The sequence below is a fragment of the Etheostoma cragini genome, chromosome 15 (genome assembly GCF_013103735.1).
Source record: "Etheostoma cragini isolate CJK2018 chromosome 15, CSU_Ecrag_1.0, whole genome shotgun sequence".
Lineage (NCBI taxonomy): Eukaryota > Metazoa > Chordata > Actinopteri > Perciformes > Percidae > Etheostoma > Etheostoma cragini.
In genome coordinates, this window is record NC_048421.1 from 16403593 (window position 1) to 16427478 (window position 23886).

Consider the following 23886-nt stretch of genomic DNA (forward strand, 5'->3'; position numbering starts at 1 on the left):
TGAGTGTACATTACTGAGAAATAAAATGAACTTTTTTGATTTTTGGAAAATGGCTGCAATGAAACAAAGAGTGAAAAACTTAAAGGGGTCTGAATACTTTCCGTACCCACTGTATATACAGTATGTACAACGGCCTCTTTTATACTGTATATGTGTCAGACATACTTTCACTTACATACTTGATATAAAAACACATTAAACATGAAAAAGTACATATACATATTCTAATCACAATGTATTATTTATGAATACATACTACCTGCTAATACTTTAACAGAGTAAAAAAGGAGTAAGAAATATATTGCAACTTCATGTGGGGTACACCAGGAAGATGCCCAAGACAGATATATTAATATTTATTTGATATAGTCCTATTAAAAAAGTAATAAACATAGCTCTAAAATAAGAACAAATTTCAGTATAATCTTTTAATTTGTACTATGCTCTACTGAACTTCACAGTACTACTTGACGACTTTTTAATCCCTTAATGTTGGGAAGAGAAATTTTGAAGACTAACCTTCTTAGGATAGTTAGAACAGCTGACAAATATATAGCACCTACAGTAACTGTTGATTCACATAAAAGCCTCGGGTGTACTGGTGTACTTATATTTGAAACACTCTGTATATCAGTGTTTGCAGTGTGTGTCTTTACCTGAAGTCAATGGCACTCAGTCCAATCAGCATGCCAGTCAGGACTTGGGCCTCCTCTCTCAGCATAATGGCTCCATCATCATAGAACCTCCTGCCAGGTGAAGAGATGCTAATAATCAGCCAATAACTTTCCAATATAATACTGATGCAACTGGGATTCTGCCTGCATTTTACAATATATTATTTTTACATAATATTATTTCATGTTAAGCACCATTGCAGGCCTGTACTTCCCTCGAGTGCAAAGACAGGGGCGTCTTTTACTTTGAGTGATTTGGAGGAACAGACATAGCTGACCATGAAGGTGAAGCATCCCCGCAGCAAGGGTCACTTAGAATATAAAAACTAAAATAAACTAAATTGGTAAATTGTCCCATTCTGACCTGGTTGTTCTTGTGTCCCTCAGAGCAGTGGACACATATTCAGACAGGCGTTTCTCCATCAGCGCCACTCGAATCCATGCACGCCCCTGTAGGACAACGCAAGAAGTGAGTAGGAACAGATGAGCTTTCTTTGCTGCTCTCTCTTGCAGTATCCCACAGAAACACACATTCAGTCATGCACACAATTCTGCATACAAATGTCCTTGCCTTTGCTCTTGATGTGCTGATGTTCTCTATGTTTTCGATGCTGGCGATGCAGTTGTTCTGCACCTTGCTGCACGCCAGCCGAATATATTCCCAGAAACTGCGCTGTCCATCTGAGCTGAACCAGCTTCCTGAACCTGTCCAAAAAGATTAGAACACAGCAATGAATCATTTCTGCAAGCAGTGCAGCTAACTGAACTATCACACACATTGTTGCCCTTTTGATAAACATTTAATTTTGGTTAATGTCTGCAGTATAATCTATGCTGTAAACATCTATTCCAGTTTTAGATTAAATACAATTTATATGGGTTTTTTGCTGTCTCATTCATTTATTCCAAGTCATATTACATACATAGTAACATAGTACAACTATGATTTGTTGATCTTTTCCTGTGCCGTATGTTACCTGCAGTGTTACCTTTGAAGCGGTGGCTGAGGATGTGCTCTAAAATGGCGGCAAAGTTAATAAACTCCTCAGATGAGTCATCTATAGGCTCTGCAGTGTACTTTTCTAGGAGAGTCTTTACAGAGAATCTGAAACAGAGGCAGAGAGAGGAATTAGAAAAGCCCAACACAATGCGTGGAGCGACACTCTACTTTGCAAATGTGAAGGATTTGAACTTTCTGTTGGTTGTGTTCTGCACAAGCCGATGAAATGCAGCCATGTACTGTACCCAAGCAGACAAATGTACTACTGTATTTAAATCCTGCAACAATAGGGGGGAGGAGGGGTTTTTTTCTGCTTATTTTGGGAACCACGCCATCTTATCATACTGAGGTCACCCCAATTGTCTTGTGTACTGCACAATGTACCCCTTCAGTGCTTTGGCAGTGTTTTCATGAAAACAATACAATTAACCCCCTGTCTTTTCAGCCATGCCGTGCTTCCAGGTCCCTTTGGGTCTTGTCACTCTGAGGGACCCGTCAGCATCAAAGAATGATCAAATAATTCCCTCCCCCTCATCTATACATGGTGGTCTGATCTATTTAGGGCAGCCGCTGGGGCAGCTTTAGTTCGGCTTTTGACCCTGCTGCTCCACAGGCAGTTATGCAGCTTGCATGTTAGGAGCCGGCATCTAGGCACGGGCTCGGGCTGACTGCCTCCGCTTCGATGGGCAACACTAGCATCACCGAGGGCAAGACTGCCCTGGCAGTGGGAAACACCTCTATAGCCAGGGGAAAGACTACTGTCGCCATGGGCAACTCCTCCATCTTCAGGGGAGTGACCACCACCTCCATGGGAGACTCCACCATCCAAAGGCAAAAGACAACTGTGGCTCTGGGACGGGCAAGCTTCAGCCGGGGAACCACTACCACCTCTTTCCGCAAAGCCTTGATGTCCAAGCGCAAGAACACCTAGATGGAAAGGACCCTTGAAGCCGGGGCTAAGACACCCAAAGCAACCAAGCAGTCCAAAAAAGACTCTAACAATGAGTGGAAAACCTCATTCCTGTCAAGCAAGACCTCATTCACTAAAGGCAGGTTTTCAATCCTGAGGACTAAGTACGCCCTCTCCTGGGGTAAATCATCGATCTTCTGGAGCAGAACCACCATAACTTTGGGCAACACCAGCATAGCGGTCGGCAAAACCTCTGTTACACGAGGGGAGACCACAAGCTCTCTCACCACCCTGACCTGCACCCATGGGACCAAGTCTGTGTCTGTGGTCAAAGCCACACTCATCAGGGGCAACGAAACACACAGCAACATCTACTGGGATTTTCACTCATGATTCCAGCACACACTTAAAACAAAAACCCAGGGATATTTCTATCTGGTCAGTTTTAGCAGGTCAGTAATCAATAAAAAAGAGCTGCTATGTTTTTTGATCAATGTGTGTACATGCCAATGTGGCATGACATCATCTGTTACCTGTTTGGACAAGGTAGATTCCCGAGTAAGAAAGTGCTAAGTGAGTTGCAGAGCTAATGGGTTTGCAATCAAGAGTGAGATTTTCCAAGGGCATGCTGAGCGTGTTATGCAAATATGACGGCGATGTGATGATGGTTTATGGTGTGTCTACTTGGAAGGGAGGGAAACTGGGAAACAGCCATGTGGGATGTATGTGGAGACACTAGAGTGTTTGCTTTTCATCAGCACTGTTCTCCTGTATATTGTGCATGTACAGTCATCACCATGTCTAAATTTTTGGTACAAATGTGGTACTTTTGTGCATGCTGATAAGAGGTTGATTGCCTGCATTTCCATAACTATATGCTGCCATATTTCTACCAGAAAACACAGTTTTGAACTAGAAAATCTGGTTGATGTAACACTGCTTATAAAAGTAACATGTCTAAACACTGCTTGGCTTGATTGTTTTTATAAATAGGTGTGAGTATATGGGAGGTATTCTAGGATCTAAACCACATAAATAGTAGAAATTTAAGACTCAAATGCTATGATGAGTTGCAAATGATCAGGACACAAATGTGTAGTAAACATCAACCAAGGGAACCACGACCATATTTCACACTGAGGGATGACACAAATACAGGAGAGTTGCAATCAAAGCCTCAACTACTGTACAACACATCAACACATTCATCCTTTCCTATTTTAAAATCTGACACTGTTCGACTTATTTCACATATGGTATACTGTACACAGTCGTACACACACAGAGGCTATGTCTTACAATCAGAGGCTATAGGGAACAATGGCTGGGAAGAAAGTGATGTCACCACAGATTGCCCCTTTTGCAACAATGTGTCCTTCAACCGGCCGGTGTCGTCGTGGAGATGGGACAATCACTCCACTGTCCCTGTCCTCCCAGATAGGCTGTGGCCACCTACGGCTGCCTCTGTCCATTCACAGGGACACATGGGTGGTATGTGGCCTTCCACAGCCCACGTCGATCATCTCAACGAAGGCATTATGCGACACGGGGGTCGCACGATCCACGCTTAGCATTCTGGTCTTCTCTGGATTGTAGCTGATGTTACTATTACCCCGGAGGGGCAGAGCAGGACGTGCTGCATGAGTGTGCGATGCTTTGCGTTGAGTGAGCCCCGAACCCTGTCGTCGAATCTGGGTCAGGAAGACGAGCTTCTCCTCAATGGGCAACACCAGCTTCACCGAGGGGAAGACGGCCTTAACTCTGGGCAACACCACCATAAAGAGGGGAAAGTCCAAGCTTGCCATGGGGACCTCCTCCATTACAAGAGGAAGGAGCACAACATCTCTGGGCTCCTCCACCATCACCAGCGGAAAGACCAAGATCGCCCTGGGGGGCGCCTCTTTCAGCAGAGGCACCACCACCACCTCTTTTCGGAAAGCCATCTTCCCAAAACGCAAGACGCTCTAGATGAGAGGGGACCTCATCACGGGGTGGGGGGACAAAATGTCACAAGAAAGAAGAAGAAAGAAGCACCATCACAGAGAACATTTGGACACCACTACAGCATCTGCACAAGGCCTGTCCCATCTGAGAGCCAAAACTGGATTACATTTACTTTTGGACCTTTGACTTGTTTTCTGGTCAAGCCGGATCTATCAAGGAAACAGGTCAGTGGTATCTACATTCTGTCTTGTAATGTTATCTGCATGGACCAAGTAGGTCAGTCAGGTTTAAAGATATAATAGAGCTCCAGCATGTTATGTGCTCTAATGTCTACGCCACCATGTCCCACAAACAAACAAAAAATCCACTCAACTTTCCAGTTAGCACAAAACTTCTGTGTTGGGGCAGAGATTCACAACCATTGCCACATTTAAGCTCCCCACTAAGATCGACTTCTTGATGTGACTTTATTAAGTAATTCCATGAATTCCTATTCCATGATTTTGTAGTGAAGAGTACTATTCTGTCTAAAACTTAACATGAAAAGTGGGTAGTTAAACTTCTGTCAAATCTGGTCATATTTGTGAAGACTTCCAAACATTTATGAAATAAAGCAATTCCTCATTATACAGAGTGCCAAGCCCTTGGAAAACAACCAATTGTCCCCAGTGGTTTCCATTTTTCCCAGATGTAATTGCATTTAAAATCATAACAGAAGAAAGGCAACTGTTGCAGAAGGCCTCTCTGACCTGTTAACGTGGCCGCGTTCTCTCAAGAGGAACATTACAGCTTATTATTTTAAATCAACTGAAGTCCTTTGATCTGAAGGGGAATTGCTGGCGTGCCTCAAATGCAAATGGATGGAGTGGAATGGCAACATGCTCTTGGTACGATTTGACACTGAAAAACAACTGCTGGGCCTTCTGACAAGCTTCTTTTGTGCCCCCTCTCACTCAGCATGGATCGCCGCCAAGCCCACTCTCAGCTCCCTTTAAATGCCCTCTTGTTCTCCTTTCTCACCCCTTTACTGTACTTACACAAGTGTGTTTGATCTGCAGCACCACCTAGGATAACCAGAATTACATTCATCAGCAGTGAAGCCTTATCTAAACACACAATGCTTCACATTAACTCTCTTAGCTTTCATTTTATTCTTTTGTTCCCTGACTCCTTTCTCCTTCTCCCTCTTTCTGTCTCTCCCTTTAGTCTTGGCATAACCAGCAGGATCAGATGACACAGGCAGACTCCTCACTGGCCGCAGCATTGTGTAACACCAGCCAGTGCTGTTCTGGACTGTCGGGGAGACGTCCTGTCCTGTACTGGATTTGCACAAACAGCCAAGATAAAAAATGTGTGCGCTTTGATAAATATTAAGACAAGAACGATAATTTGGGCCAAATCCGAATAGACTAAAAAAACTAAAAATGAAACTACAATAGGGTGTGTCTCTCTCTCTCTCTCTCTCTCTCATTGGCCCCATCTGTGAATAGGCCTAAGCATCCGGGCAAAGTGTTTCATGGTCAGAGGAGGTGTAGAGGGATAAGTGTGCAAGATGGACAGTGAGGGTGGTGGGCTGAGAAGCGGTGAGAGTGTAAAGCAGATGTTTGAACCTGACAGGGGGAGTAAAATGAAGAATAAGTGAAAGTGGTGGTGAGAGAGTAGGCTGATTCACAGATGAGAGATGCCCGAATGTTTAGGCGAACCTACAGAAACTTCTGCTGTTATTTCACATACTTGATGGTAAAATTAAGTGTTGCTCCGAAATTAAGTAAAAATGCAAATGAAGGCTGCACAGAAACTGAACTATGTTATTCCAGACATGCAATTAAGATTTGTTTCCTATCATTCTATGAAAATGGAATTGAGAGTTGGAAAGTGGCACCCATTACTGTTGTATAGAATTTGAAAAAAGAAAGAAGTGAAGCACAAAGAGCCACCCACTTGCAGAAGCATGTTCATGAGATGAATATGTGGACGAGTTTACTACCGCACAGGACATTTTATTCCCTACTCTTGAGCCACGCCCCGGAAGAGCTCAAACCTCAGCCGAGATGCACCACATCGCCACCCTCCCTCACTCCTTTTCCTCCCCGGTCCTTTTGTTTACAGGAAGCAGCTGAAGCCAAAGCACCTCGCATCAAGTCTCACTCATCTTATCTATGTTTTCTTAGGTTCACCGTGTCCACGGCAACATTGTTCCTCCAGTCGCGGACGAAGGCATGAGAGCTCTTAGCCAGACTAAAGCAACAAAACAGTAAATTTTAAACATTACAGAACAGCATGTTGCCTGTAAACAAATTGCATTGTGACTGTTGATCTTCAATATTTTGGCTCAGATAAACAAACTGGACATGCATGAAAATTCCCACCAACTGCAGGAAGCCTCAGCCCTGCCATGTAAAGATAAAACCTGTCGCTAGTGGCAACAGCACAGAGATACAGTAGATCATGGTGACACTGCTGTCACTGTGGACATGATAAATATCACCCAAGTCTCTTCAAAGCAATTTAGGCAAAGCATCTTTGGATATTCTGATGCTGTCGGGTACAAAACATTATGCTAAATCTTTAGTGTTTAAATGTATTACCCCTCAGTGTGAAGGCTAGTACAAGCCTCTGCAACAAGACAAGTTTTAACCTGGTGAAAACATTTTGATCAACTCAAAAATGCCTGAATATTCTTCTTAGTTGAAATTTTGAAGTTGCAATTTTTTTCACCTGACCGCAGCAGTCTCTTTTATAATTTTCTCTCTGCCATTATTATTCTTAATTTTATTGTAAGGCCTCATGCACAAAGTTTCCTGTGGTGGTGCAAATGTTTTATCAGGTTTTCCTTTTACTATACACAAATGTCTATTGCTGTACATATGTGTTGCTATTCAAATGGCCTCATTCTGTTAAATATACACTGTAAACACAAGGCACTGAAACACTGAGCAGACCTCTGTGCCTGGTACTTGTGACCCACATGATGCCAGATCATCCAAATACACTTTCTTTTTTTTTAAAAGACCTGTGGTGCCAGTTTGTCTTTGTTAAGACCCCCGGTAACATCCAGGGGAACGTGACAACAACAAGTGAATTTCTTGACCCCAAACCTCAACAGAAACAGCCCCCTTCTCTATAGTCCCAGAAAAAAAAACATAACTTCATCAAATGACTTGTGAAAATGTTAATCTCTGTGTGTGCTGATTGTATTTTAAACATGTATGATGTGACAGTAAAGGGGAAAGAGGTCAGACTTTATATATACACATCCATGTATTGGAGGGAAATGAAAGCTTTGCCTGGTGTACTAATCCAGCACTAACGTCAGCGTAGTTACTGTAGCCAGGCAGCAGTTCCAGCTGTGGAAGTAGCTGTGTCTCAGCAGCACGACAGAGCCTGGATCCTGTATCCTGCACCAACGTGATGCCCAGTCTGCTTTAATGCACAGCCAGGGCCCCACTGCTGATTCAGGATCTCTCTCCAATGAGACTGGACAAACACACAACAACCTTTGACTACTTGAAACAACTCTGACCAGAATGGCATGAAGAAGAAAAACATTTTTCTTAAAAAGGTCAGAAACATCATGAATGCGGAGATGCAGATCTGACAGCGACACAGACATTTCCCTCCAACTGAACCTAATCAATGTTGTGTTGTTCATTAGAAAGTGGAAAGAAACTGTGTAGTAAGCAGTACTGATTTATTTCTTTGTTGTCGTGTGTGTTTGTCATTAAAATGCTTGAATGATTAAATTGGTCTTAGCGCGGTCAGGCCAACCTGAAAACAACAGTGTTTTTGTTCCCTCGCTAATCTTTCTCTGTGTTGTGAGTCTATTGTGAAAACTTTTCTTTCTTTGCAGGCATGCTCTGTGTGATGTTTTGTGTTTTGTTTCACTGTATGTGTCACTAAACTGCAGACAGGACCTTGGACAGAAAGGTACTGGAATAAAATGCTTGATTGTGTGTCTATTTGAGAGTCTGGACTTTGTCTTTGTTTTCTTTTTACTTCTCACTATATATACGTGAATGAGGCCATAGAAGGCTGAAGAATTCCTCGGAAGAAAAAAATGAGGTAAGAGAAGGATGTGGATGCATAACGTCACTTTGGCAGAACGCCTGCACACACTTCACAAATATAATTATGTCCCTGTCTGCAGGACCATTTATGACTATAGTCAATTTGCAATTTAAGACATAAAGCAATGCTATAATACATTTTATGAAAGCACTATAAAACTAAAAGTAAAGCTGTACTTTCCTACAGGTCTCTAGTGATATAGAATAAAAGCTATATACAAGCTATCTGAAGATGTCACCATAAGCTCTAATAAGATAAATATTTTATAGTATTTTCTGACATTTTATATACTAAAAAGTTAATCAATTAATCAATTAATCAAGAAAATGATCAGCAGATTAACTGTTAATGAAAATAGTTTTTGCTGTCCCGATATTAAAGACAAATTTAAGCCGGACTGGAGGTATTGTAACAATATGAATTCAAGACGTTGCTATGTACAACACTGAGGCATTAATAATAAATATGTGGATATCATAACTGCTACTAAGAGTACCTAATTCAAGTGTGATTATCAATGCAAAACATTACATTATTCAACTAAAACACCAAAAAACAGGTCATTACTAATCTATTGTTGAGTCTATCAGGGACAGTTTCATCCAAAAAAGAATATATGAGGAATATAAAAAAGCCTTCTTTTACTTCGCTCCATGGTCTTGGAATAACTCTCAAAACTTGCTCCATCTAAAGGATCTAGTCCCATGAAATGATTTTAAGGCCATGTTAAAATGCCGTGTAATTCAAAAAGGCAACTGCCACATGTGACCTGTTCCTTTCCTCTATGTGTGATTTTGACTATGCTGTATTTCTGTTTTAATTGTAACTGGTGTGCCGTCTCGGCCAGGTCTCCCTCGGAAAAGAGATTTCAATCTCAAGGGACTTCCTGGTTAAATAAAGGTTAAATGAAAAAAATAAAAAAAATAAAATATAAAGAAATTCTACAATAGATTTTAAGCATACTTAAATCTATACAATACTTCTGGCAGGCTATCTAGATCAGGGGTTTCCTATCTGAGGGTCACAATATGATTTAAGGGATAAGAAGGACAAATATGTATGTTATTTCTGACTTTTCTCTAAATGTGTGATTATTTTCACGTGAGGTACTGGATACACTCACATCCTCTGGGCTCCTGAAAAATCATATTCAAAATAAAAAAAACTAAAATCAGTCTTTGGTCGAACTACTCACGAATCATGCTCTCATTACGGACTAAATCTCAAATTAGGGGTTACATTTTCGTTTTGTGGGGGGTCACATGCCAAAAAAAGGTTGGAAACTACTGATTTAGATCAGACTGAGATAAACGACTCAAAATGTCAACTATGGAAAACAACAACAATGCCACCACTGTGAGAGAAGCCTCATTACTTGCAGAGTAACACTTCAACTCTAAATCCAAGAGATGTAATTTACATGAGCAACTGGATACCTCATTGTGTGAGTTCAGGGTCATCTCAGCTCTCGGATGTACATGAGTTTACAGCCCTAACCACTCTGACCAGCGAGGTATGAGACATCGCGCTCCATCAGCACTCGCTGTTCAGTGAAGGTTGAGGGACACTGATGGGGGAGGAGTCCTTGCTCTGCTCCCAATGCCCTTGTCCCATTCAGGCACTCAACCTCACTGTGATGGAGGAGGAAACCTGCTGTTCTAGTTTCTGTCCAGCTCTAATACAGACAAAAACAATCAGCCGACTAGTCTCATGTTTTATCCATTGAAGCTGCATCTATCAGTACAGACAGGAATCAAGCAGGTGTCTCAACCTCAAATTAAAAGAGACTTTCCTCTAAGAGGTTTTAGTTATCCTGCATAAACGTGACACCATTAATATGAACTTTAGAGCTATACTTCAGCCAAGTGCATCCAGGAAATTCAAAAGGACAACATTGAAGATTAAGGGAATATAGGTCTACAGAAGCGGGTGTGATAGCAGGGGTATGTGAAGGTGAAAATTCACCTGACTCCTTTTCATCCCTAGCATTTCTATAATATGTCATTTTTCGGCATTATTTTCCATATATTGTGTGTACTGTTACCGGCGGTTTCACATCCTCCATTGAGGTCGTCAGATTATTACAGGTATGAACTAAGCAGAAGGCAGGGACTGGAAGGCTACTTGTACATACTGCTGTAAATCAACGGAGTCGCGAGGTATACCTGCAAACCGTGATGAGGTTTTTTCGCTCCACACCGAAGCTCCGAGCAGACGGCTTTTTCGAAGTCAGACCCATAGCCATTGCTGTGTGAATGCAGCCCGACTCCATCCAGCGGCGGCCCCGGGGCCTCTTCGGGATCCGTGTCCAGGCCAGGACCCCTCCCTCCGCGGGCCCTGTGTCCTACAAACACTCGCTGTCCTCTTCGAGTAGCCACGGATGCTGCTGCTGCTGCTGCTGGAGGAGGAGGATGACAGAACAGCGAGGACCAGAGATGACTAAATGTATGAGTTCCGGTTAGAACTTTCAAAATAAAATGACCCTCATTTATTTGCGTTTTACTGTGTTGGTGGTCGAATAACGATACTTTTATTAAAATACCTTTATTTCCGGTTGTATTCAGCGAACGTCGTTCACTTGCTTGGCACATCTATGGCACAGCTGAGATAAGTGATGCCTTCGCGTACTTTTGTATACTCGTATTAAATTTCTTTCAGGCTAAATACTTCTTCTTCAAAAAAAAAAAGAAGACATATTTGTTAATTTTTAGTCTACCTATTTGCAAAAAGTTTTTGTCTGTTAGGAAATATCATATTCAAAAATATAGAATGAATAAAATCCCCGTTTTTGTCAATATGTGGGTTTGTTTAATGCATCTTAATCATTGTGACAGATCAAGCCTTTCTTCTGGTAAAAGTAAAGCACATTTTTATATTCTGTAAAATCGTTGTATTTTATTTTCTATTATAGTTCATTTGTTTATGTTTATTGCACTAGCTTTGTATTACAATTCTAGAGCTGTTATGTATATGTAGGCTAGACCTTTACCTGATATCTCCTTGTTTTGCATAGTTCAAAAGTGTAAAAAATTGTTTTAAGAAGAGCATCCAGACATATTGTAGGCCTACATGGATAATGAATTGACTGATTAAAGAAAGTTGGTTTACAGAGAGGAACAATTTCAGAATCATTATATGATGTCATACCACACAGGCAGAAGAAACAAATACAGCAATAAACAGTAGCCTACTACCTATTATACTATTGCCATATTTCTGCGAGCAGTGAAGGCATCATAAAAAGTGTATTCTGTGGGGGGAAGTACATTTAAAAAGGTTTAATGTAATAATATAATAATAATATGTTGAATATGATTTTTATTTTATAAATTATGGACTGTGGTGATTGTCACCTTGACCAGCAGGAGACCACTAAGCAAGACTCCAAGACACTAGAGGGCGCTGTGGTGAAAGCGATTATTTATGCCTCAGAGAAGGCAAGATGGCGGAGTCTGAAGAGCCAAAAGCGGGTCCTTGCACTTTTCTGTTCAAAAAATCTACTAAGAAATTCTCCGGACGAAAGAGAAAAGCAAGCGACAGCGACAAAGGTAGTCATTTATCCTTTAGCTAATAATTTGTAGCATGAGAATCTTTTGGGCTAGGAATGCTGTGGTTTTGCCACCGGTCCTGCTTTGTCAAACACAAACTACGTTATCTTAACATTTACCTACGTTAACTGACAAGTGTTTGTATTCATTTATTTATTAATTAACAATAACATTCACCTGATAAGAGCCAAACGAAGCGAAAAATTAGAGCAACTCAAAATTTTGGGCAAGTTGTTCAAATGTTCGTCACATACTCAAAAAAAACAATTCCCTCAATTTTGCTGCGTTCCGGCTCCCTCGGAATTTGGAAGGGTATGACATGTTTGCGCAGCCTGTAAAAAAAGTTAGAGCTGTCAATAACAGAACAACATTCCTACATCAAGAGAAAAAATAAGTTTAACTCTTTTTTTTTCAGATGGCAACAGTGATGAGGACAAGAGCTCTGTGGTCAGAAAAGGAAAGAAGGACACTCGAGTCAACCCCATGATTCAAAGGGTACGATAATAATAATAATAATACTGTTTCAAAATCCATTTTGAGTTTTATAGTAAGGCCTGACCCTGGTCTTGTCCCTGGTCTTATCCATGTTCAGACAAAGAAGGTGGAAAGAGATGACGAATCGTCCAGTGAAAATGAAGGCGACAGAAATGAGGAGAAGAAGATCACTGTTGCATATAAGTCCACACGGTCAGCAGTAAGTTGAGGCATTTTTTCTCTTATTGCATTTTGTAAGAGTGGCAGGAACGATACAGTTTAAATCCCCCTACCAGGAAAAGTATATGAGAACCAGCAACTGTGTTAAGGTGCCAATGAGTGAGGTAAGTAACCTCCCAGCTACTCCCAGGAAAGCTGCTCAGCGGCTGAAAAAGTGGTGTTCTCCATCCGCATCCGTGTTTGTCTGAGTTCTGATAAGTTAACTTAAACGATTGATTTAGTCCATCCACAGTCAACTTAGTTGTTTTTGTGAAGCCCCAATCTCTTGGCTTGATGGAAATACTGTACAAATCTTTTCTTCACTCCGCTATTCTCTTAATCTTACCCCAAAAAAGAAACCAGAGGGACCTGAGGACATGGGTGCAACTGCTACATATGAGCTGGACACAGAGAGAGACAACGACGCTCAGGCGATCTTTGAGAGGAGTCAGAAAATCCAGGAGGTAACATGATCATTTTTATTCTTAGTGGCACATTTTTTGCAAAAAGCTACATATACATCTATATTAATTGTGTGTGTGTGTGTGTGTGTGTGTGTGTGTGTGTGTGTGTGTGTGTGTGTGTGTGTGTGTGTGTGTGTGTGTGTCCTACTGAATGGATAATCCTTTTTGTACACCTTCAACAGGAGCTGACGGGTAAAGAGGACGACAAAATCTACCGCGGCATCAATAACTACCAAAAATTCATCAAGCCCAAAGATACCACAATGGGTAATGCCTCCTCTGGCATGGTCAGGTATGTACAAAGGCTAGACATTTTCACCACATGCTTTCATAATACGCTCTTCATCCCCTATGAATGCTAATGTGTAATCAATTGTCACTGCATATCATTTTTGAACAGGAAAGGACCAATCCGAGCTCCTGAACACCTGAGAGCCACAGTCAGGTGGGACTACCAGCCAGACATCTGCAAAGACTATAAGGAGACGGGTTTTTGCGGTTTTGGAGGTGGGTATGAGATTTGTACCAATAAATCATAAAAGCCATATGTTGAATAACAAAGTCTTTTACATATTGACAATTTAATGTAGTCTTTTTCATGTTCTTCTCTCCTGCTATTAGACAGCTGCAAGTTTCTCCACGACAGATCAGACTACAAACATGGCTGGCAGATAGAGCGGGAACTGGAAGAGGGCAGATATGGAGCCAATGGTGAGTTCAGTGGGGGGATTTTACATCATTTGTTTGTGCCTGCTGCATCAGCATTTCCTGAACAATACTGTGCTTTCGTCTAGATGAGGAGAACTACGAGGTGAGCAGTGACGATGAGGATTTGCCCTTTAAATGCTTCATCTGCAGGGAGTCATTTAAGAATCCCATCATCACAAAGTGAGCCTCATTTCCTCTTCTTCTTGACTGTGCAGAACCTTGTTTATTACCGCCCGCAATCTGTTAACCAGTTAAATATCTCCCAGGTGTAAGCACTACTTTTGCGAGGTCTGTGCTCTTCAGCATTACCGCAAGTCCAAGCGTTGCTATGTCTGCAACACTCAAACCAACGGTGTATTCAACCCTGCGAAAGGTAAGTACTGTAGATGCTAAACTACTAGAAATTCATATGACTGCAACTCAATGATTGCCTTCAATCTATTACTTTCCTGTTATTCCAGAGTTGATGGCCAAGATGGAAAAACGCAATGCAGCACTAGACCAGCCACCATCAGATGAGGAAGATTAGAAACATCTGAAATATTGCCCTTATGTGTTTGTCAGTGTAAATTTTGAATAAAAATACTTTTTTTTTTTTTTAGACAACTGCCTCACTGTGTGGTACCATCAAGTTAAAATATTAACGTGAACAATGTTTATTGTTAAAAGTCAAGTTTGACATTTGCAACAATTTGCTTTGCCCTCACTTTCAAATGTACATGCAGACAAAACAAGCACCATTGTAACGTTCACTTCTGACATAAGTAACACACCCAGAGTAAGTTCAAGGAAATACAAACTGCTATGCGCTGAAGGATAAACTAAACTGATGTTATGCTTAACCTCTGTGACAAAAGTGATGTGTAAAGCATGAGATGTAGTTTACACTGTAACACAAGCAGAGAGAGCTAAGTGTGTACATGCTGTTCATTTAGTTGACCCTTGGGACAAAGTCGAAACCTTCCATCTGGTGTAGAGCGGGGCTGAGTGGGCTGTGAGGTCCGGTGTGCACCCTTACTGTGGTCTCGCTAAGCAGATGGGCCACATCAAGTGGACTGTGAATATTTACTACCAACTTAAACATTTGAGAAACTTTTGGGTCTTGGCTCCATCTACTACCATAGATTGTCCTCTGTAACCTCAGTAACATCATGAGGAGTCCTGTTGTGTTTTAGATTGTGTGTGTTAGAGAGAAAGGTCATCAGAGCAGTGCTGATGCCAAGAGTCTGTTTATATGTAGAGACAAAAGTTTGTGAGGAATTAAAACCTGAAGATGGCTACTGGCTTTTAACCTCTGTCTGAGAACAGCAACTCCTTTTAGTTTGTGATTTAAATTATTTACAAGCGGACCGGTACGAAAACAAATCTTGTCCAGTATGCTCAGAAAGTTTTTCACCAGAATACCATGAGCGACTCCCCACCTAGTCCTCCACTGTCAGAAGTCCCAGTCGTCAACCTCCAGGTGGCTGAGACCAGACTCCAGACTGGCCAGTCCAGAGGGAGAGTCCTGCAGCTGGGAGATCTCCAAGCTGGTGATAACAGACACAGGCCGCAACAGCTCAGGCAGCGCCTCGGAAGGCCGGCGTTTGATCTGGGACGGTGAAGAAATAACATTTTGGAGGATAATCATTAAATATTACCTTTTTTAATGTCACCATACAGTAAATGTACAATAACAAAATCTCTCTGTTCTATAAAACCACAAAGTTGTTTTTACCAGAAGTATATTAAGTTACAGGAAACATCCAGAGCTAATTGTATTGGGTTTTAGCTGCTCAGATAAAAGGTTTGTTATACATTGCTAACCACTGGCACATATCCCTCTCCTTCTGCCATCAATTTTGCAAGGCCACTGTCGCTGCCTCTCAGGCTTAGCGACCCCCAAGACGTTTGTGATTGGTTTAAAGTAATACAAACAACCCCCCTGCAATCCCAGAATAGATAAGCAGTGTAGCCAGACCATGCTCCAGTGCTGACACGACGCTGGAGATAAGTATGGCAATGCAAGACTATACCAGTGGTAAAAAAAATAAAAAATAAAGTGCCATGGTAACACATACTAAAATAGTAGGAAAAGCAGTAGTTTTCAGGAGTGATAATGTTAGGATTAACCTGGTATTGTACACACCTGTTTGAAGAAGGGATGGCCAATGAGAGTGGTGGCAGATGGTCTGAAAAGGAAAACAAAGGGAAAAGAGTTAGTGCCTTGAACCGTAATTCTACATGTTCTTCGCTATATTTAAACATGTAGGAAGAGATAGGCCAACCTCTTTTCTGGCTCTCGCTGTAGACATAGCTCGACAAAGGCGTGGAAGTGCGGGGAGAACGTCCGGTTGTAGGGGTGTCCCCCTGACGATGAGGAGGGCTCTCCGTTGGAGTGGCGACCACCACCAGCTCCTGGACACTCGCAGATCCCGGAGTCAGCACCAGAGCGAGACGGTTTCATTGACAGCTCCTCTGGTGGGATAGTGGTAGTGTCCAGTAAACACGGCACTGTTCCATTTAACTTCTCCAGCAACATCTATGGAAGTGAAGTGGATATGGAGGAGTTATTTAACCTAACCTTTGATTTCAGAAAAACAACATATAGACTTTTGCCATTCAATTTAGAAGATACAACCCTTTCATCATCCTTTTTTAATACTGAAAAAGATCATTATTACCACAGTTTGTCTCATCTGTCACACAATTTCTGGCTACAAACAGATAATGTGATGCAGAAGAACAGGTAGGGAGTTGCAAGGTCTTTTCTCACCTGTGTAGCTGGCATGTCTTTGAAGGGCACATGTCCATTGGCCAGTTCACAGGCTGTGATGCCGAGGCTGTAGATGTCTGACCGAGAGTCGTAGCCCTGAAGGTTCTTAGAAAGAAAACAATCACATTTAAAATTGAGTTTACTATTTCACTTCAATTTCATTTAAATGTTTCCCCTAAATGCATCCTATAGCACTGTTACTCTTGAACTTTGGCCATTAGAACAGCATTTCCAAAATTTGTGGACCAGAGGCAAAGACGTGGTATTATCACAGTATTGTCAAATGCTTGATTGTGAACGAATGAAGTGCTGTACCTGCTGCAGCACCTCAGGGCTGAGCCAGGGCAGCACCTTAACGCTGTACTGGGGGAAGTCATGGACAACTCTGTCCCGCTGGCCATGACGGATCAGACTGAAGATGCTCCGTAGACCTGACATGCAGACCTGTCCGTCAGCTGAGATCAACACATGGCTGGCCTTCACACTCCTACACATAACCAAGAACAGTTAAGACACTGACTGTCACACAGACTGGCATGTTGGTTTATTTATGCTGTCAACGTAATAAAACACAATGTATAAGTCCAGAAACCAGCACAAGAAAACACAAAATATTGGGCAGTTTATTGTGTATGAGAGATACTTACTAACCTCCAACTATGCCATAATATCTCCCCAACTAGTTAGTCATGCCAATAACCAAGTAATGCTACAATGGGGATGAACTTGTGCCGCTTTTTTTATTTAGATTGCTGATAACTGTTTGAATACGTTTGTTGCTTGCATTGTTTTAGGTCAAAGTTGACCAAAAATCTCTTCCAGTATCACCCGGGAGGATCTTATGCAACAGCTCCATGGTGTTAATCTATAAAACTTTCAACAAGACCTTCTCCACCCTCTACGACACACAATAAAAATCATTAGTTTGGCTTTCAGTAGAGTGATTTAGTGTCCCATGATGGCATACATACCGTGATACTGTGTTCAATTCCAGGAGAAACGTTTAATATTTCTTGAACTGTTTCCAAACCCATCCAAAATTTTGATTTGGTGAAAAGTAAAATGTGATACAAAAGACATAAAAAAACAAAAAAAACAATGTGGAAGTGTGTCTTACCTGTGCACATATCCCATGTGGTGGATGTATTCAAGAGCTTTGAGCATGCCCAGTAAAATGTATGCAATTGTTAGCTCAGTCATACCATCAGCGAAATGTGTGCAGATCAGATCTCTGGCGGACCCTGAAAGCACCATCAAACACAGATAACCATGAGTTGAAAGCTGTCCTCTATTAGTGCAGGCTATTTTGAAATGTTGTTTAGTATTAACAATACAATACAGGGACAGTTTAAGTGTATTTCTTACCATAAGCCATGAAGGGAGTTATGACCCATAGCTCATTCTCAGCTATGAAGACACTCTTGTAGGGTAGAATACTGGAGTGGTGAAACAACTTCGACACATGAAGTTCGCCCTAGGAGGCAGAGAAAAGGAAACTACACCTTAAGACGACAGGCAGAGGACTGTGAATCTAATTAGGCATAAGAAGGTGAGCAGTAAAGACAGAAAAGTTAATGAGAAGGCCGACACGAGGGTTACATAAGTATTCTCAATGCAGCAGTGAGATGAAAGAAAGGGGATTTCTTTTTAAACAGGAGAGTATGTGAGGAGCTGAGTCATGCCAGAGTGATGGGATCGAGTACTGATGCAGACCTGCAGGTAGGTAACCATGTCATTAGTGCATGGCTCCAAGTCAATCCGTCGGATGGCTACGTGCTCCCCGGTGGGTTTGTATCGAGCCAGGTTCACTGTCATCAAGTCGTCCAAGCCCCGGCCTAAAACACAGACTTCATTTAATGAATTACTCATCTCATTGTTGCACAAGTGTGTTCCAGTCGTTGGGGGACGAGTATTTATGTTTACAAATGCATATCTTGGCAATAGTGCTGTTTAGCTACTGTTCCAAAACTATATTGCCAAAGTGAAAGAATAAAATGTGTACCATTTAGACAGCATTCACTAAAATCTTTTTATAAAAAGAGTATGTCACAAGAGACTGTACTTTAGCTAATACTAATATAATATATTACTACTACTAATACCTTTCTGCTAACAGAAAAACTGAATGAAACGTATGTGTCTTGAAATCAATACACGCAGCCCAGTCCGGCTGTGACTTAGCCTTTACATACCGATGACGGTGAGGAGCTCGTAGGAGCTGCTGTCAGGGAGGAAGCTGCCCATGGTGTCCCGACGTGGGAGGGGGGTCAGACTCTCCTGGCTGTCCTCATGGGCCTGAAGGTAGAGGGGAGGAAACACGAGTGACTGAAGATGGGCTGTGACACATGACTTCACTAACTACAGTGCAGGACTGTGTTAAAGAACTTGTAAGTGACTACCGGAGGGTTGGTCATACACTACCGTTCAACAGTTTATAATCTCCTGCCACAGAAGCTTGATTGTGTACAGTCCGATGTCTGAGAGACTAAGCTATACTTTTGAATAGTATTTGATGTTTTTAGGTTGTAGAAAGTCCTCTTTACAAGTATGTATAAAGGGTTTGTTACATGGAGAACAAAACGCTGTTCAATGGTTTAATGAAACAACTGACAGGGCAGAAAGACACAAAGATCCCTCTCAACAGTTGAATCAGAATGGAAGAAATCAGCGGTCATTGGGAAAATCAACTGGATGCTTAGAGTCAAAATGTGTGCACATTTAAATAAGAACAAGTTCCCGTTCAAGTGGCAAGTGCACATTAATGCCGCCTATAACAGGCTGGAATTAACTGGTAATGTGTTGCTTCAGTAAAACTGTTCTTCAGACTTCACAAAAGAAATAGGTTAGTCTAGGGCCAGTACTATTGGAACAGGATCAAGGAATACTAGCTGAACATACTATGGACTAACAAATCCCGGTTTAAACCTCTTCAATCGAAGCACGGAGTAGACTGCAGGGGGCCCAAAGAAAAACGCACTTACTCAACATTAAGAGTCAAATTGCACTGTTGTCCTTCATTAATGAGAACGCTTTTCTGGTATGAAAAACAAATCCAAAATCCAAGTTCCAACAGTATTCTCCCCAGACATGTAACACTGTGGGGACATGGACTAAATGGAAGTTTTAATCATCTAATACGTCTTCTTGTCAGACCAAAAATATTTCAAATGTAAATAACACATTTGCTGTCTTAATTATACTGTTTTTTACATCTGTTAAAATATTATTTAAAGAAAGAAAACATCAATATAACAGCTGATTCCAAACTTTTGAACGGTAGTGTAAGCAGGTATTGTGAGAACTGTTAAAACATCACTAGAGGACGGGCGTGGAGGTGTGTTATCAAGGTTCGTTAGCGTGACCCCTGGCACTAACCAAAAAAAAAAAAACTACAATTTGTAAACATTGGTAACACATACTGGCAAAACCCATCATTGAACAAACATTTAGTGAATACAAGTGCCAACTGTCGGTCTAGTAATTAAAAAATATTCCAATACTGTAGATGCCCTCAATATAAACCTGTGTTGTTTTTATAGCAAATGACAGTTACAATTCATCAGTATTGGTGAAATAATAATAGCAGATAAAGTATTGCTTCTATAATAATAATAATAATAATAATAATATTAATAATAATAATAACCGAATAGGAAATACAGAATCCCACAGTGTGGTCTACACATAAGTAGCCTGTGTTAGCTGCATCACAAACACAGGCAGAAAAAAGTTAATATTCTTGGCAGTGAGGACTCCTGATTTTCATCAAGTTTTGCTCTTCAAGTGATGGAAATGGACAGATTGCATTAGCAAGCTGTGAAGGCAAATGAAGGCAAGCTGAATGAATGTTTGGATTGTTTCCATAGTGACTAGAATGAAGCTGCACATTCAAAATCAGAATAGTGCACTTCCTTAAACATAATAGTATCCTAAAGACCGGAAGTAAGATCAGACACAGAACTCTGAAAATATCCAACCAAGAGTAGCTCCAGTTCTCTGGATGTGAAGCCAAACAATGCCTTTTGCCATATTTATACTACTGTAGCTTTATAGACTTTACATTAAAACTGGCATGACGGCAAAGCCAAACAATGCTGTGGTGGCCATCGGGTAAGGGAACATCTGTAAATGTTGATCTAATCACTGTACGCTGTACAAACTGCCATCGTGATCAGATTCAGAAGGGGTTGCCATGCATTGCTAGAGCTCAACACATGGAACTCCATCCATCTAGAGGCTGAGGGACACAGTGTCTGACATCCAAGTGTGACACAGGCAGTCATCATCGCCATCAACTCAACAGACCGTCAGCACTGACAGCAGTGTCAAAACCCTTAACACTCACAACACAAAATTAGACTCTTATTAAGGTGACACCAAAATTCAAAACAGTGCAGTTATCTGGAGCGCAGCATTTTACAGCACACAGAGGACTCAGACAGGACTTTTTAGATTAGACTTAATTATTCTCTTCCTATTCCACTGGTGAGTGATGTGACCTTCTGACCTATGAGCAAGTAAAGCGTGTGTCGTGAACTAGACACCCATGCATACATACATGTGCAAAGCCTCAGTGTGCCCACATACACATGCATGCACGCCCATACACAAAGGGCAGATGGGGGATGATGATGACAGGAGTACCACACTTACTTTCCTGTGAGAGAGTCCCTGAGCTTGCTCTGGGGTAGAAAAACCACATCAATGACATAAAGACATGTACAAACACAAAACAAGAGAAGGATCCGTGTTTAGAACAGCTCTTGAATCGGGAAGTGCAGCATCTGGCAGTGGGAGTTTGCCGCATGTTGCAGAATTTGATAGACAACCGGTGATGGTTTCCCTGCCACTTCCAGGTTTTGTCTGAACCAGCACCTTTGTCCTAGGTGGCCACCCACAAAGTGACACATCATCATCAAGTCAGTTAGTTTTCATGATAACTTATTGGATAATGAACTGCAAAAAAAATCTCACCCCAGTAAACTGCTAACATCGGCATAACAAACTTAATATAATATTTTATTACTAAAGCAGACGGAAAAAAAAAGAAAAACAATCCAGCTAAACCCTGCAGGTTCTTCCCAAATACAATGCAGCAATGACAAGACAGCACAGCCATATGAGAAATGATACACTTCAAAAAGCATGCAACCTTGAGCAATAATCAGCCAGCAAGACAATTAGAAAAGAATTAAAGCACCCCAGAACACGAAAGCTTTAATTATGTGCCAAAAATTATACTAATTATTAATTAGGAGAAACATTACACTTAAACAGATAATCAAACCACCGATTAACAGCCACAAATGGAATGTCTCTACGCTTCAGGTTGATTGGAAAAGGTTTCGTTATTGTATTTGCTCAAACTAGTTCCTAGAGAAGCCCTTCTGGAGCCGAGCTAAAGGTGTAAAACTAATTAAAGCAGTAAGTATCCCGTTCTGAATAGTTATGGTATTCACGGGTTCAGGTACAATGTCAACCATTTTTTCTTTGTTTTTCTACAACTGTGTGAAGGTAAGTGTAGCTATGGTGGTCAAAGGAACCACCCCACAATGAAACAATTGGCAAAATGTGTCAGCAGGAAGATCTATGGCCTGCTGATCACTAGAGGGTCTTTGGAAGGGTTTCATACAGAGTGTAGAATTTATCAGCCAGAAACCTTGTATCCCCATATTTTGTCATAAATCAATGCTATCCCCTTTACGTCGTTCTTTGGGTTTTACAAATATTTAACTAGTGACAAAGCGATTTCCTCAGAGGTAAATAGCTCCACAAAAGTTTTTTTCTCTCTTCCAAATAGCCTTTTTTCATTCCCAACAAAGCAAAGATTTGTTGTGAGTGGTCTACAGCCCTGGTACACAACATATAGCCACAAAATATAGGGCAAAACTAAGCCCCAGCGCATTTATTAACTATTGTCGATATTATAGATACTCACCCATGTTTTCTACTGTGACAAAAAATATTACGCACACGCTGTCAGAACAAAAGTGAAAAGCTACCGGGTGTGAAATGACTACGTGACAGTCTTTGCCTCTAACAACCCGCTTGTCTGATACTCTGGTTGAAGCAAAGGTGTCCTGCTGCTGCTGCTGCTGTACAGAGGTCAGCATTTCAAACTCCTTTAGGCTGGTTATTGTGCATCATGCAGCAGATGATAGCACTATATGGATGTTTACTCTACCACCAATTACATGTAACAGTTGATTAAGATTCTTCTCCTACTGGACTGCTATTGTTCTGCCCTTCATGATACTAATTCAATTAATTTTAATTGTATTTATAGTATCAGATCATAACAAGAGTTATCTCAAGACACTTTAAAGATGGAGTAGGTCTAGACCACACTCTATACTATACAAAGACCCAACAATTCCAGTAATTCCCTTTGTAAACTATGTAGGAGATACACTAGCCCACGCAAAAACATGTATATCTTATTCATAATTACCATTGATGTATATGTTTTTCCAGTCTCAGCTCATATTTATAGTCATTTTCATGATAGCACCACACAGAGTATGAGAGCAACACAGAGCACACTTTGTTGTCTATTTATCTGAAGAGCCAAATGTTCTGACTAAATTCAGATGTTATTTCTCAATAAAGCAAATGTGGTTAAACACATGAGTTACCACAAGAGGTAACGTTTGAATTAATTAGGTATGATGGCAAATTAAAAATATTTGACAGCCAAAAACAAGTAGGCAACCTTTTCACACATTCACAAGAAGCATTAAATAAAATGGCCATTTTCTAAAATTATTGTAGCAAACAGCGACAATAAAGCAGTAACACTTCAGACGGGTAACAAATAAGTGGTTTACTGGATTGAAAGCTTTCAAAATAATGAATTAAGTAATTCTAGGAGGACATCTGAGAAGCAGAGCAAAGCTGCAACTAGAGCAGAATGTTGTTTTCTGTTTGTGCTCATGAAGGGCCTAGTGTGTCTACTGTGTGGGAATGTTGAAACATTTGGTTTCTCAGTATGCATTGGACCTCACCTCCAAATAACTCCAAATCCCGCAGGCTCTCCACACTCAGTTTCTCAGATACCCAACGCTGACAGACACAGAGGGTTAACAGCAGACATGGAGAGAAGAGAGAAAATGCAAGCAAGAA

The 23886-nt window shown here is 41.1% G+C and overlaps 3 protein-coding genes and 1 long non-coding RNA gene across 7 annotated transcripts in view; 2 read left to right on the forward strand and 2 right to left on the reverse strand.

Annotated features, from left to right (window-relative positions):
• rundc3aa (RUN domain containing 3Aa) overlaps positions 1-11023 on the reverse strand; it is a 14227-nt gene extending 3204 nt beyond the window's left edge. The window contains exons 1-5 of one of the 2 annotated variants that reach the window (XM_034894334.1): positions 10762-11023; positions 1664-1779; positions 1246-1379; positions 1039-1124; positions 657-746 (exon numbers count right to left, since the gene is read on the reverse strand). In XM_034894334.1, the coding sequence (XP_034750225.1) occupies positions 657-746; positions 1039-1124; positions 1246-1379; positions 1664-1779; positions 10762-10868 (533 nt within the window). In that variant the 5' untranslated portion in view covers positions 10869-11023. Of the gene's footprint in view, positions 1-656; positions 747-1038; positions 1125-1245; positions 1380-1651; positions 1780-10761 lie in introns of both variants that reach the window. The other variant, XM_034894333.1, reaches the window with a different exon arrangement.
• Positions 2613-6431, forward strand: LOC117958083. Its single transcript, XR_004659646.1, has 2 exons — positions 2613-3036; positions 5735-6431. It is a non-coding gene; the product is annotated as an uncharacterized LOC117958083 (long non-coding RNA).
• Positions 11024-11851: 828 nt separating the features above from the next.
• On the forward strand, positions 11852-14607 carry rnf113a (ring finger protein 113A). Its single transcript, XM_034894338.1, has 10 exons — positions 11852-12144; positions 12560-12639; positions 12737-12838; positions 13194-13301; positions 13484-13593; positions 13702-13808; positions 13923-14012; positions 14096-14189; positions 14276-14382; positions 14471-14607. Exons 1-10 carry the CDS (start codon positions 12039-12041, stop codon positions 14536-14538), a joined length of 972 nt encoding a protein of 323 aa, XP_034750229.1. The 5' UTR covers positions 11852-12038; the 3' UTR covers positions 14539-14607.
• A 44-nt stretch (positions 14608-14651) lies between these two features.
• The window catches only part of strada (STE20 related adaptor alpha), a 13388-nt gene continuing 4153 nt past the window's right edge, over positions 14652-23886 (reverse strand). The window contains exons 3-13 of one of the 3 annotated variants that reach the window (XM_034894335.1): positions 23769-23826; positions 21418-21446; positions 18957-19059; positions 18478-18599; positions 18130-18238; positions 17882-18005; positions 17080-17251; positions 16765-16869; positions 16277-16530; positions 16138-16180; positions 14652-15600 (exon numbers count right to left, since the gene is read on the reverse strand). In XM_034894335.1, the coding sequence (XP_034750226.1) occupies positions 15445-15600; positions 16138-16180; positions 16277-16530; positions 16765-16869; positions 17080-17251; positions 17882-18005; positions 18130-18238; positions 18478-18599; positions 18957-19059; positions 21418-21446; positions 23769-23826 (1275 nt within the window). In that variant the 3' untranslated portion in view covers positions 14652-15444. The remainder of the gene's footprint in view (positions 15601-16137; positions 16181-16276; positions 16531-16764; positions 16870-17079; positions 17252-17881; positions 18006-18129; positions 18239-18477; positions 18600-18956; positions 19060-21417; positions 21447-23768; positions 23827-23886) is intronic. The other 2 variants (XM_034894337.1, XM_034894336.1) reach the window with 2 other exon arrangements.

Coding starts and splice junctions, on each gene's coding strand:
- rnf113a (XM_034894338.1), top strand. CDS start 12,039: ATGGCGGAGTCTGAAGAGCCAAAAGCGGGTCCTTGCACTTTTCTGTTC. Junction 12,640..12,736: donor TCAACCCCATGATTCAAAGG/GTACGATAATAA, acceptor ATCCATGTTCAG/ACAAAGAAGGTGGAAAGAGA. Junction 13,809..13,922: donor GGGTTTTTGCGGTTTTGGAG/GTGGGTATGAGA, acceptor TCCTGCTATTAG/ACAGCTGCAAGTTTCTCCAC.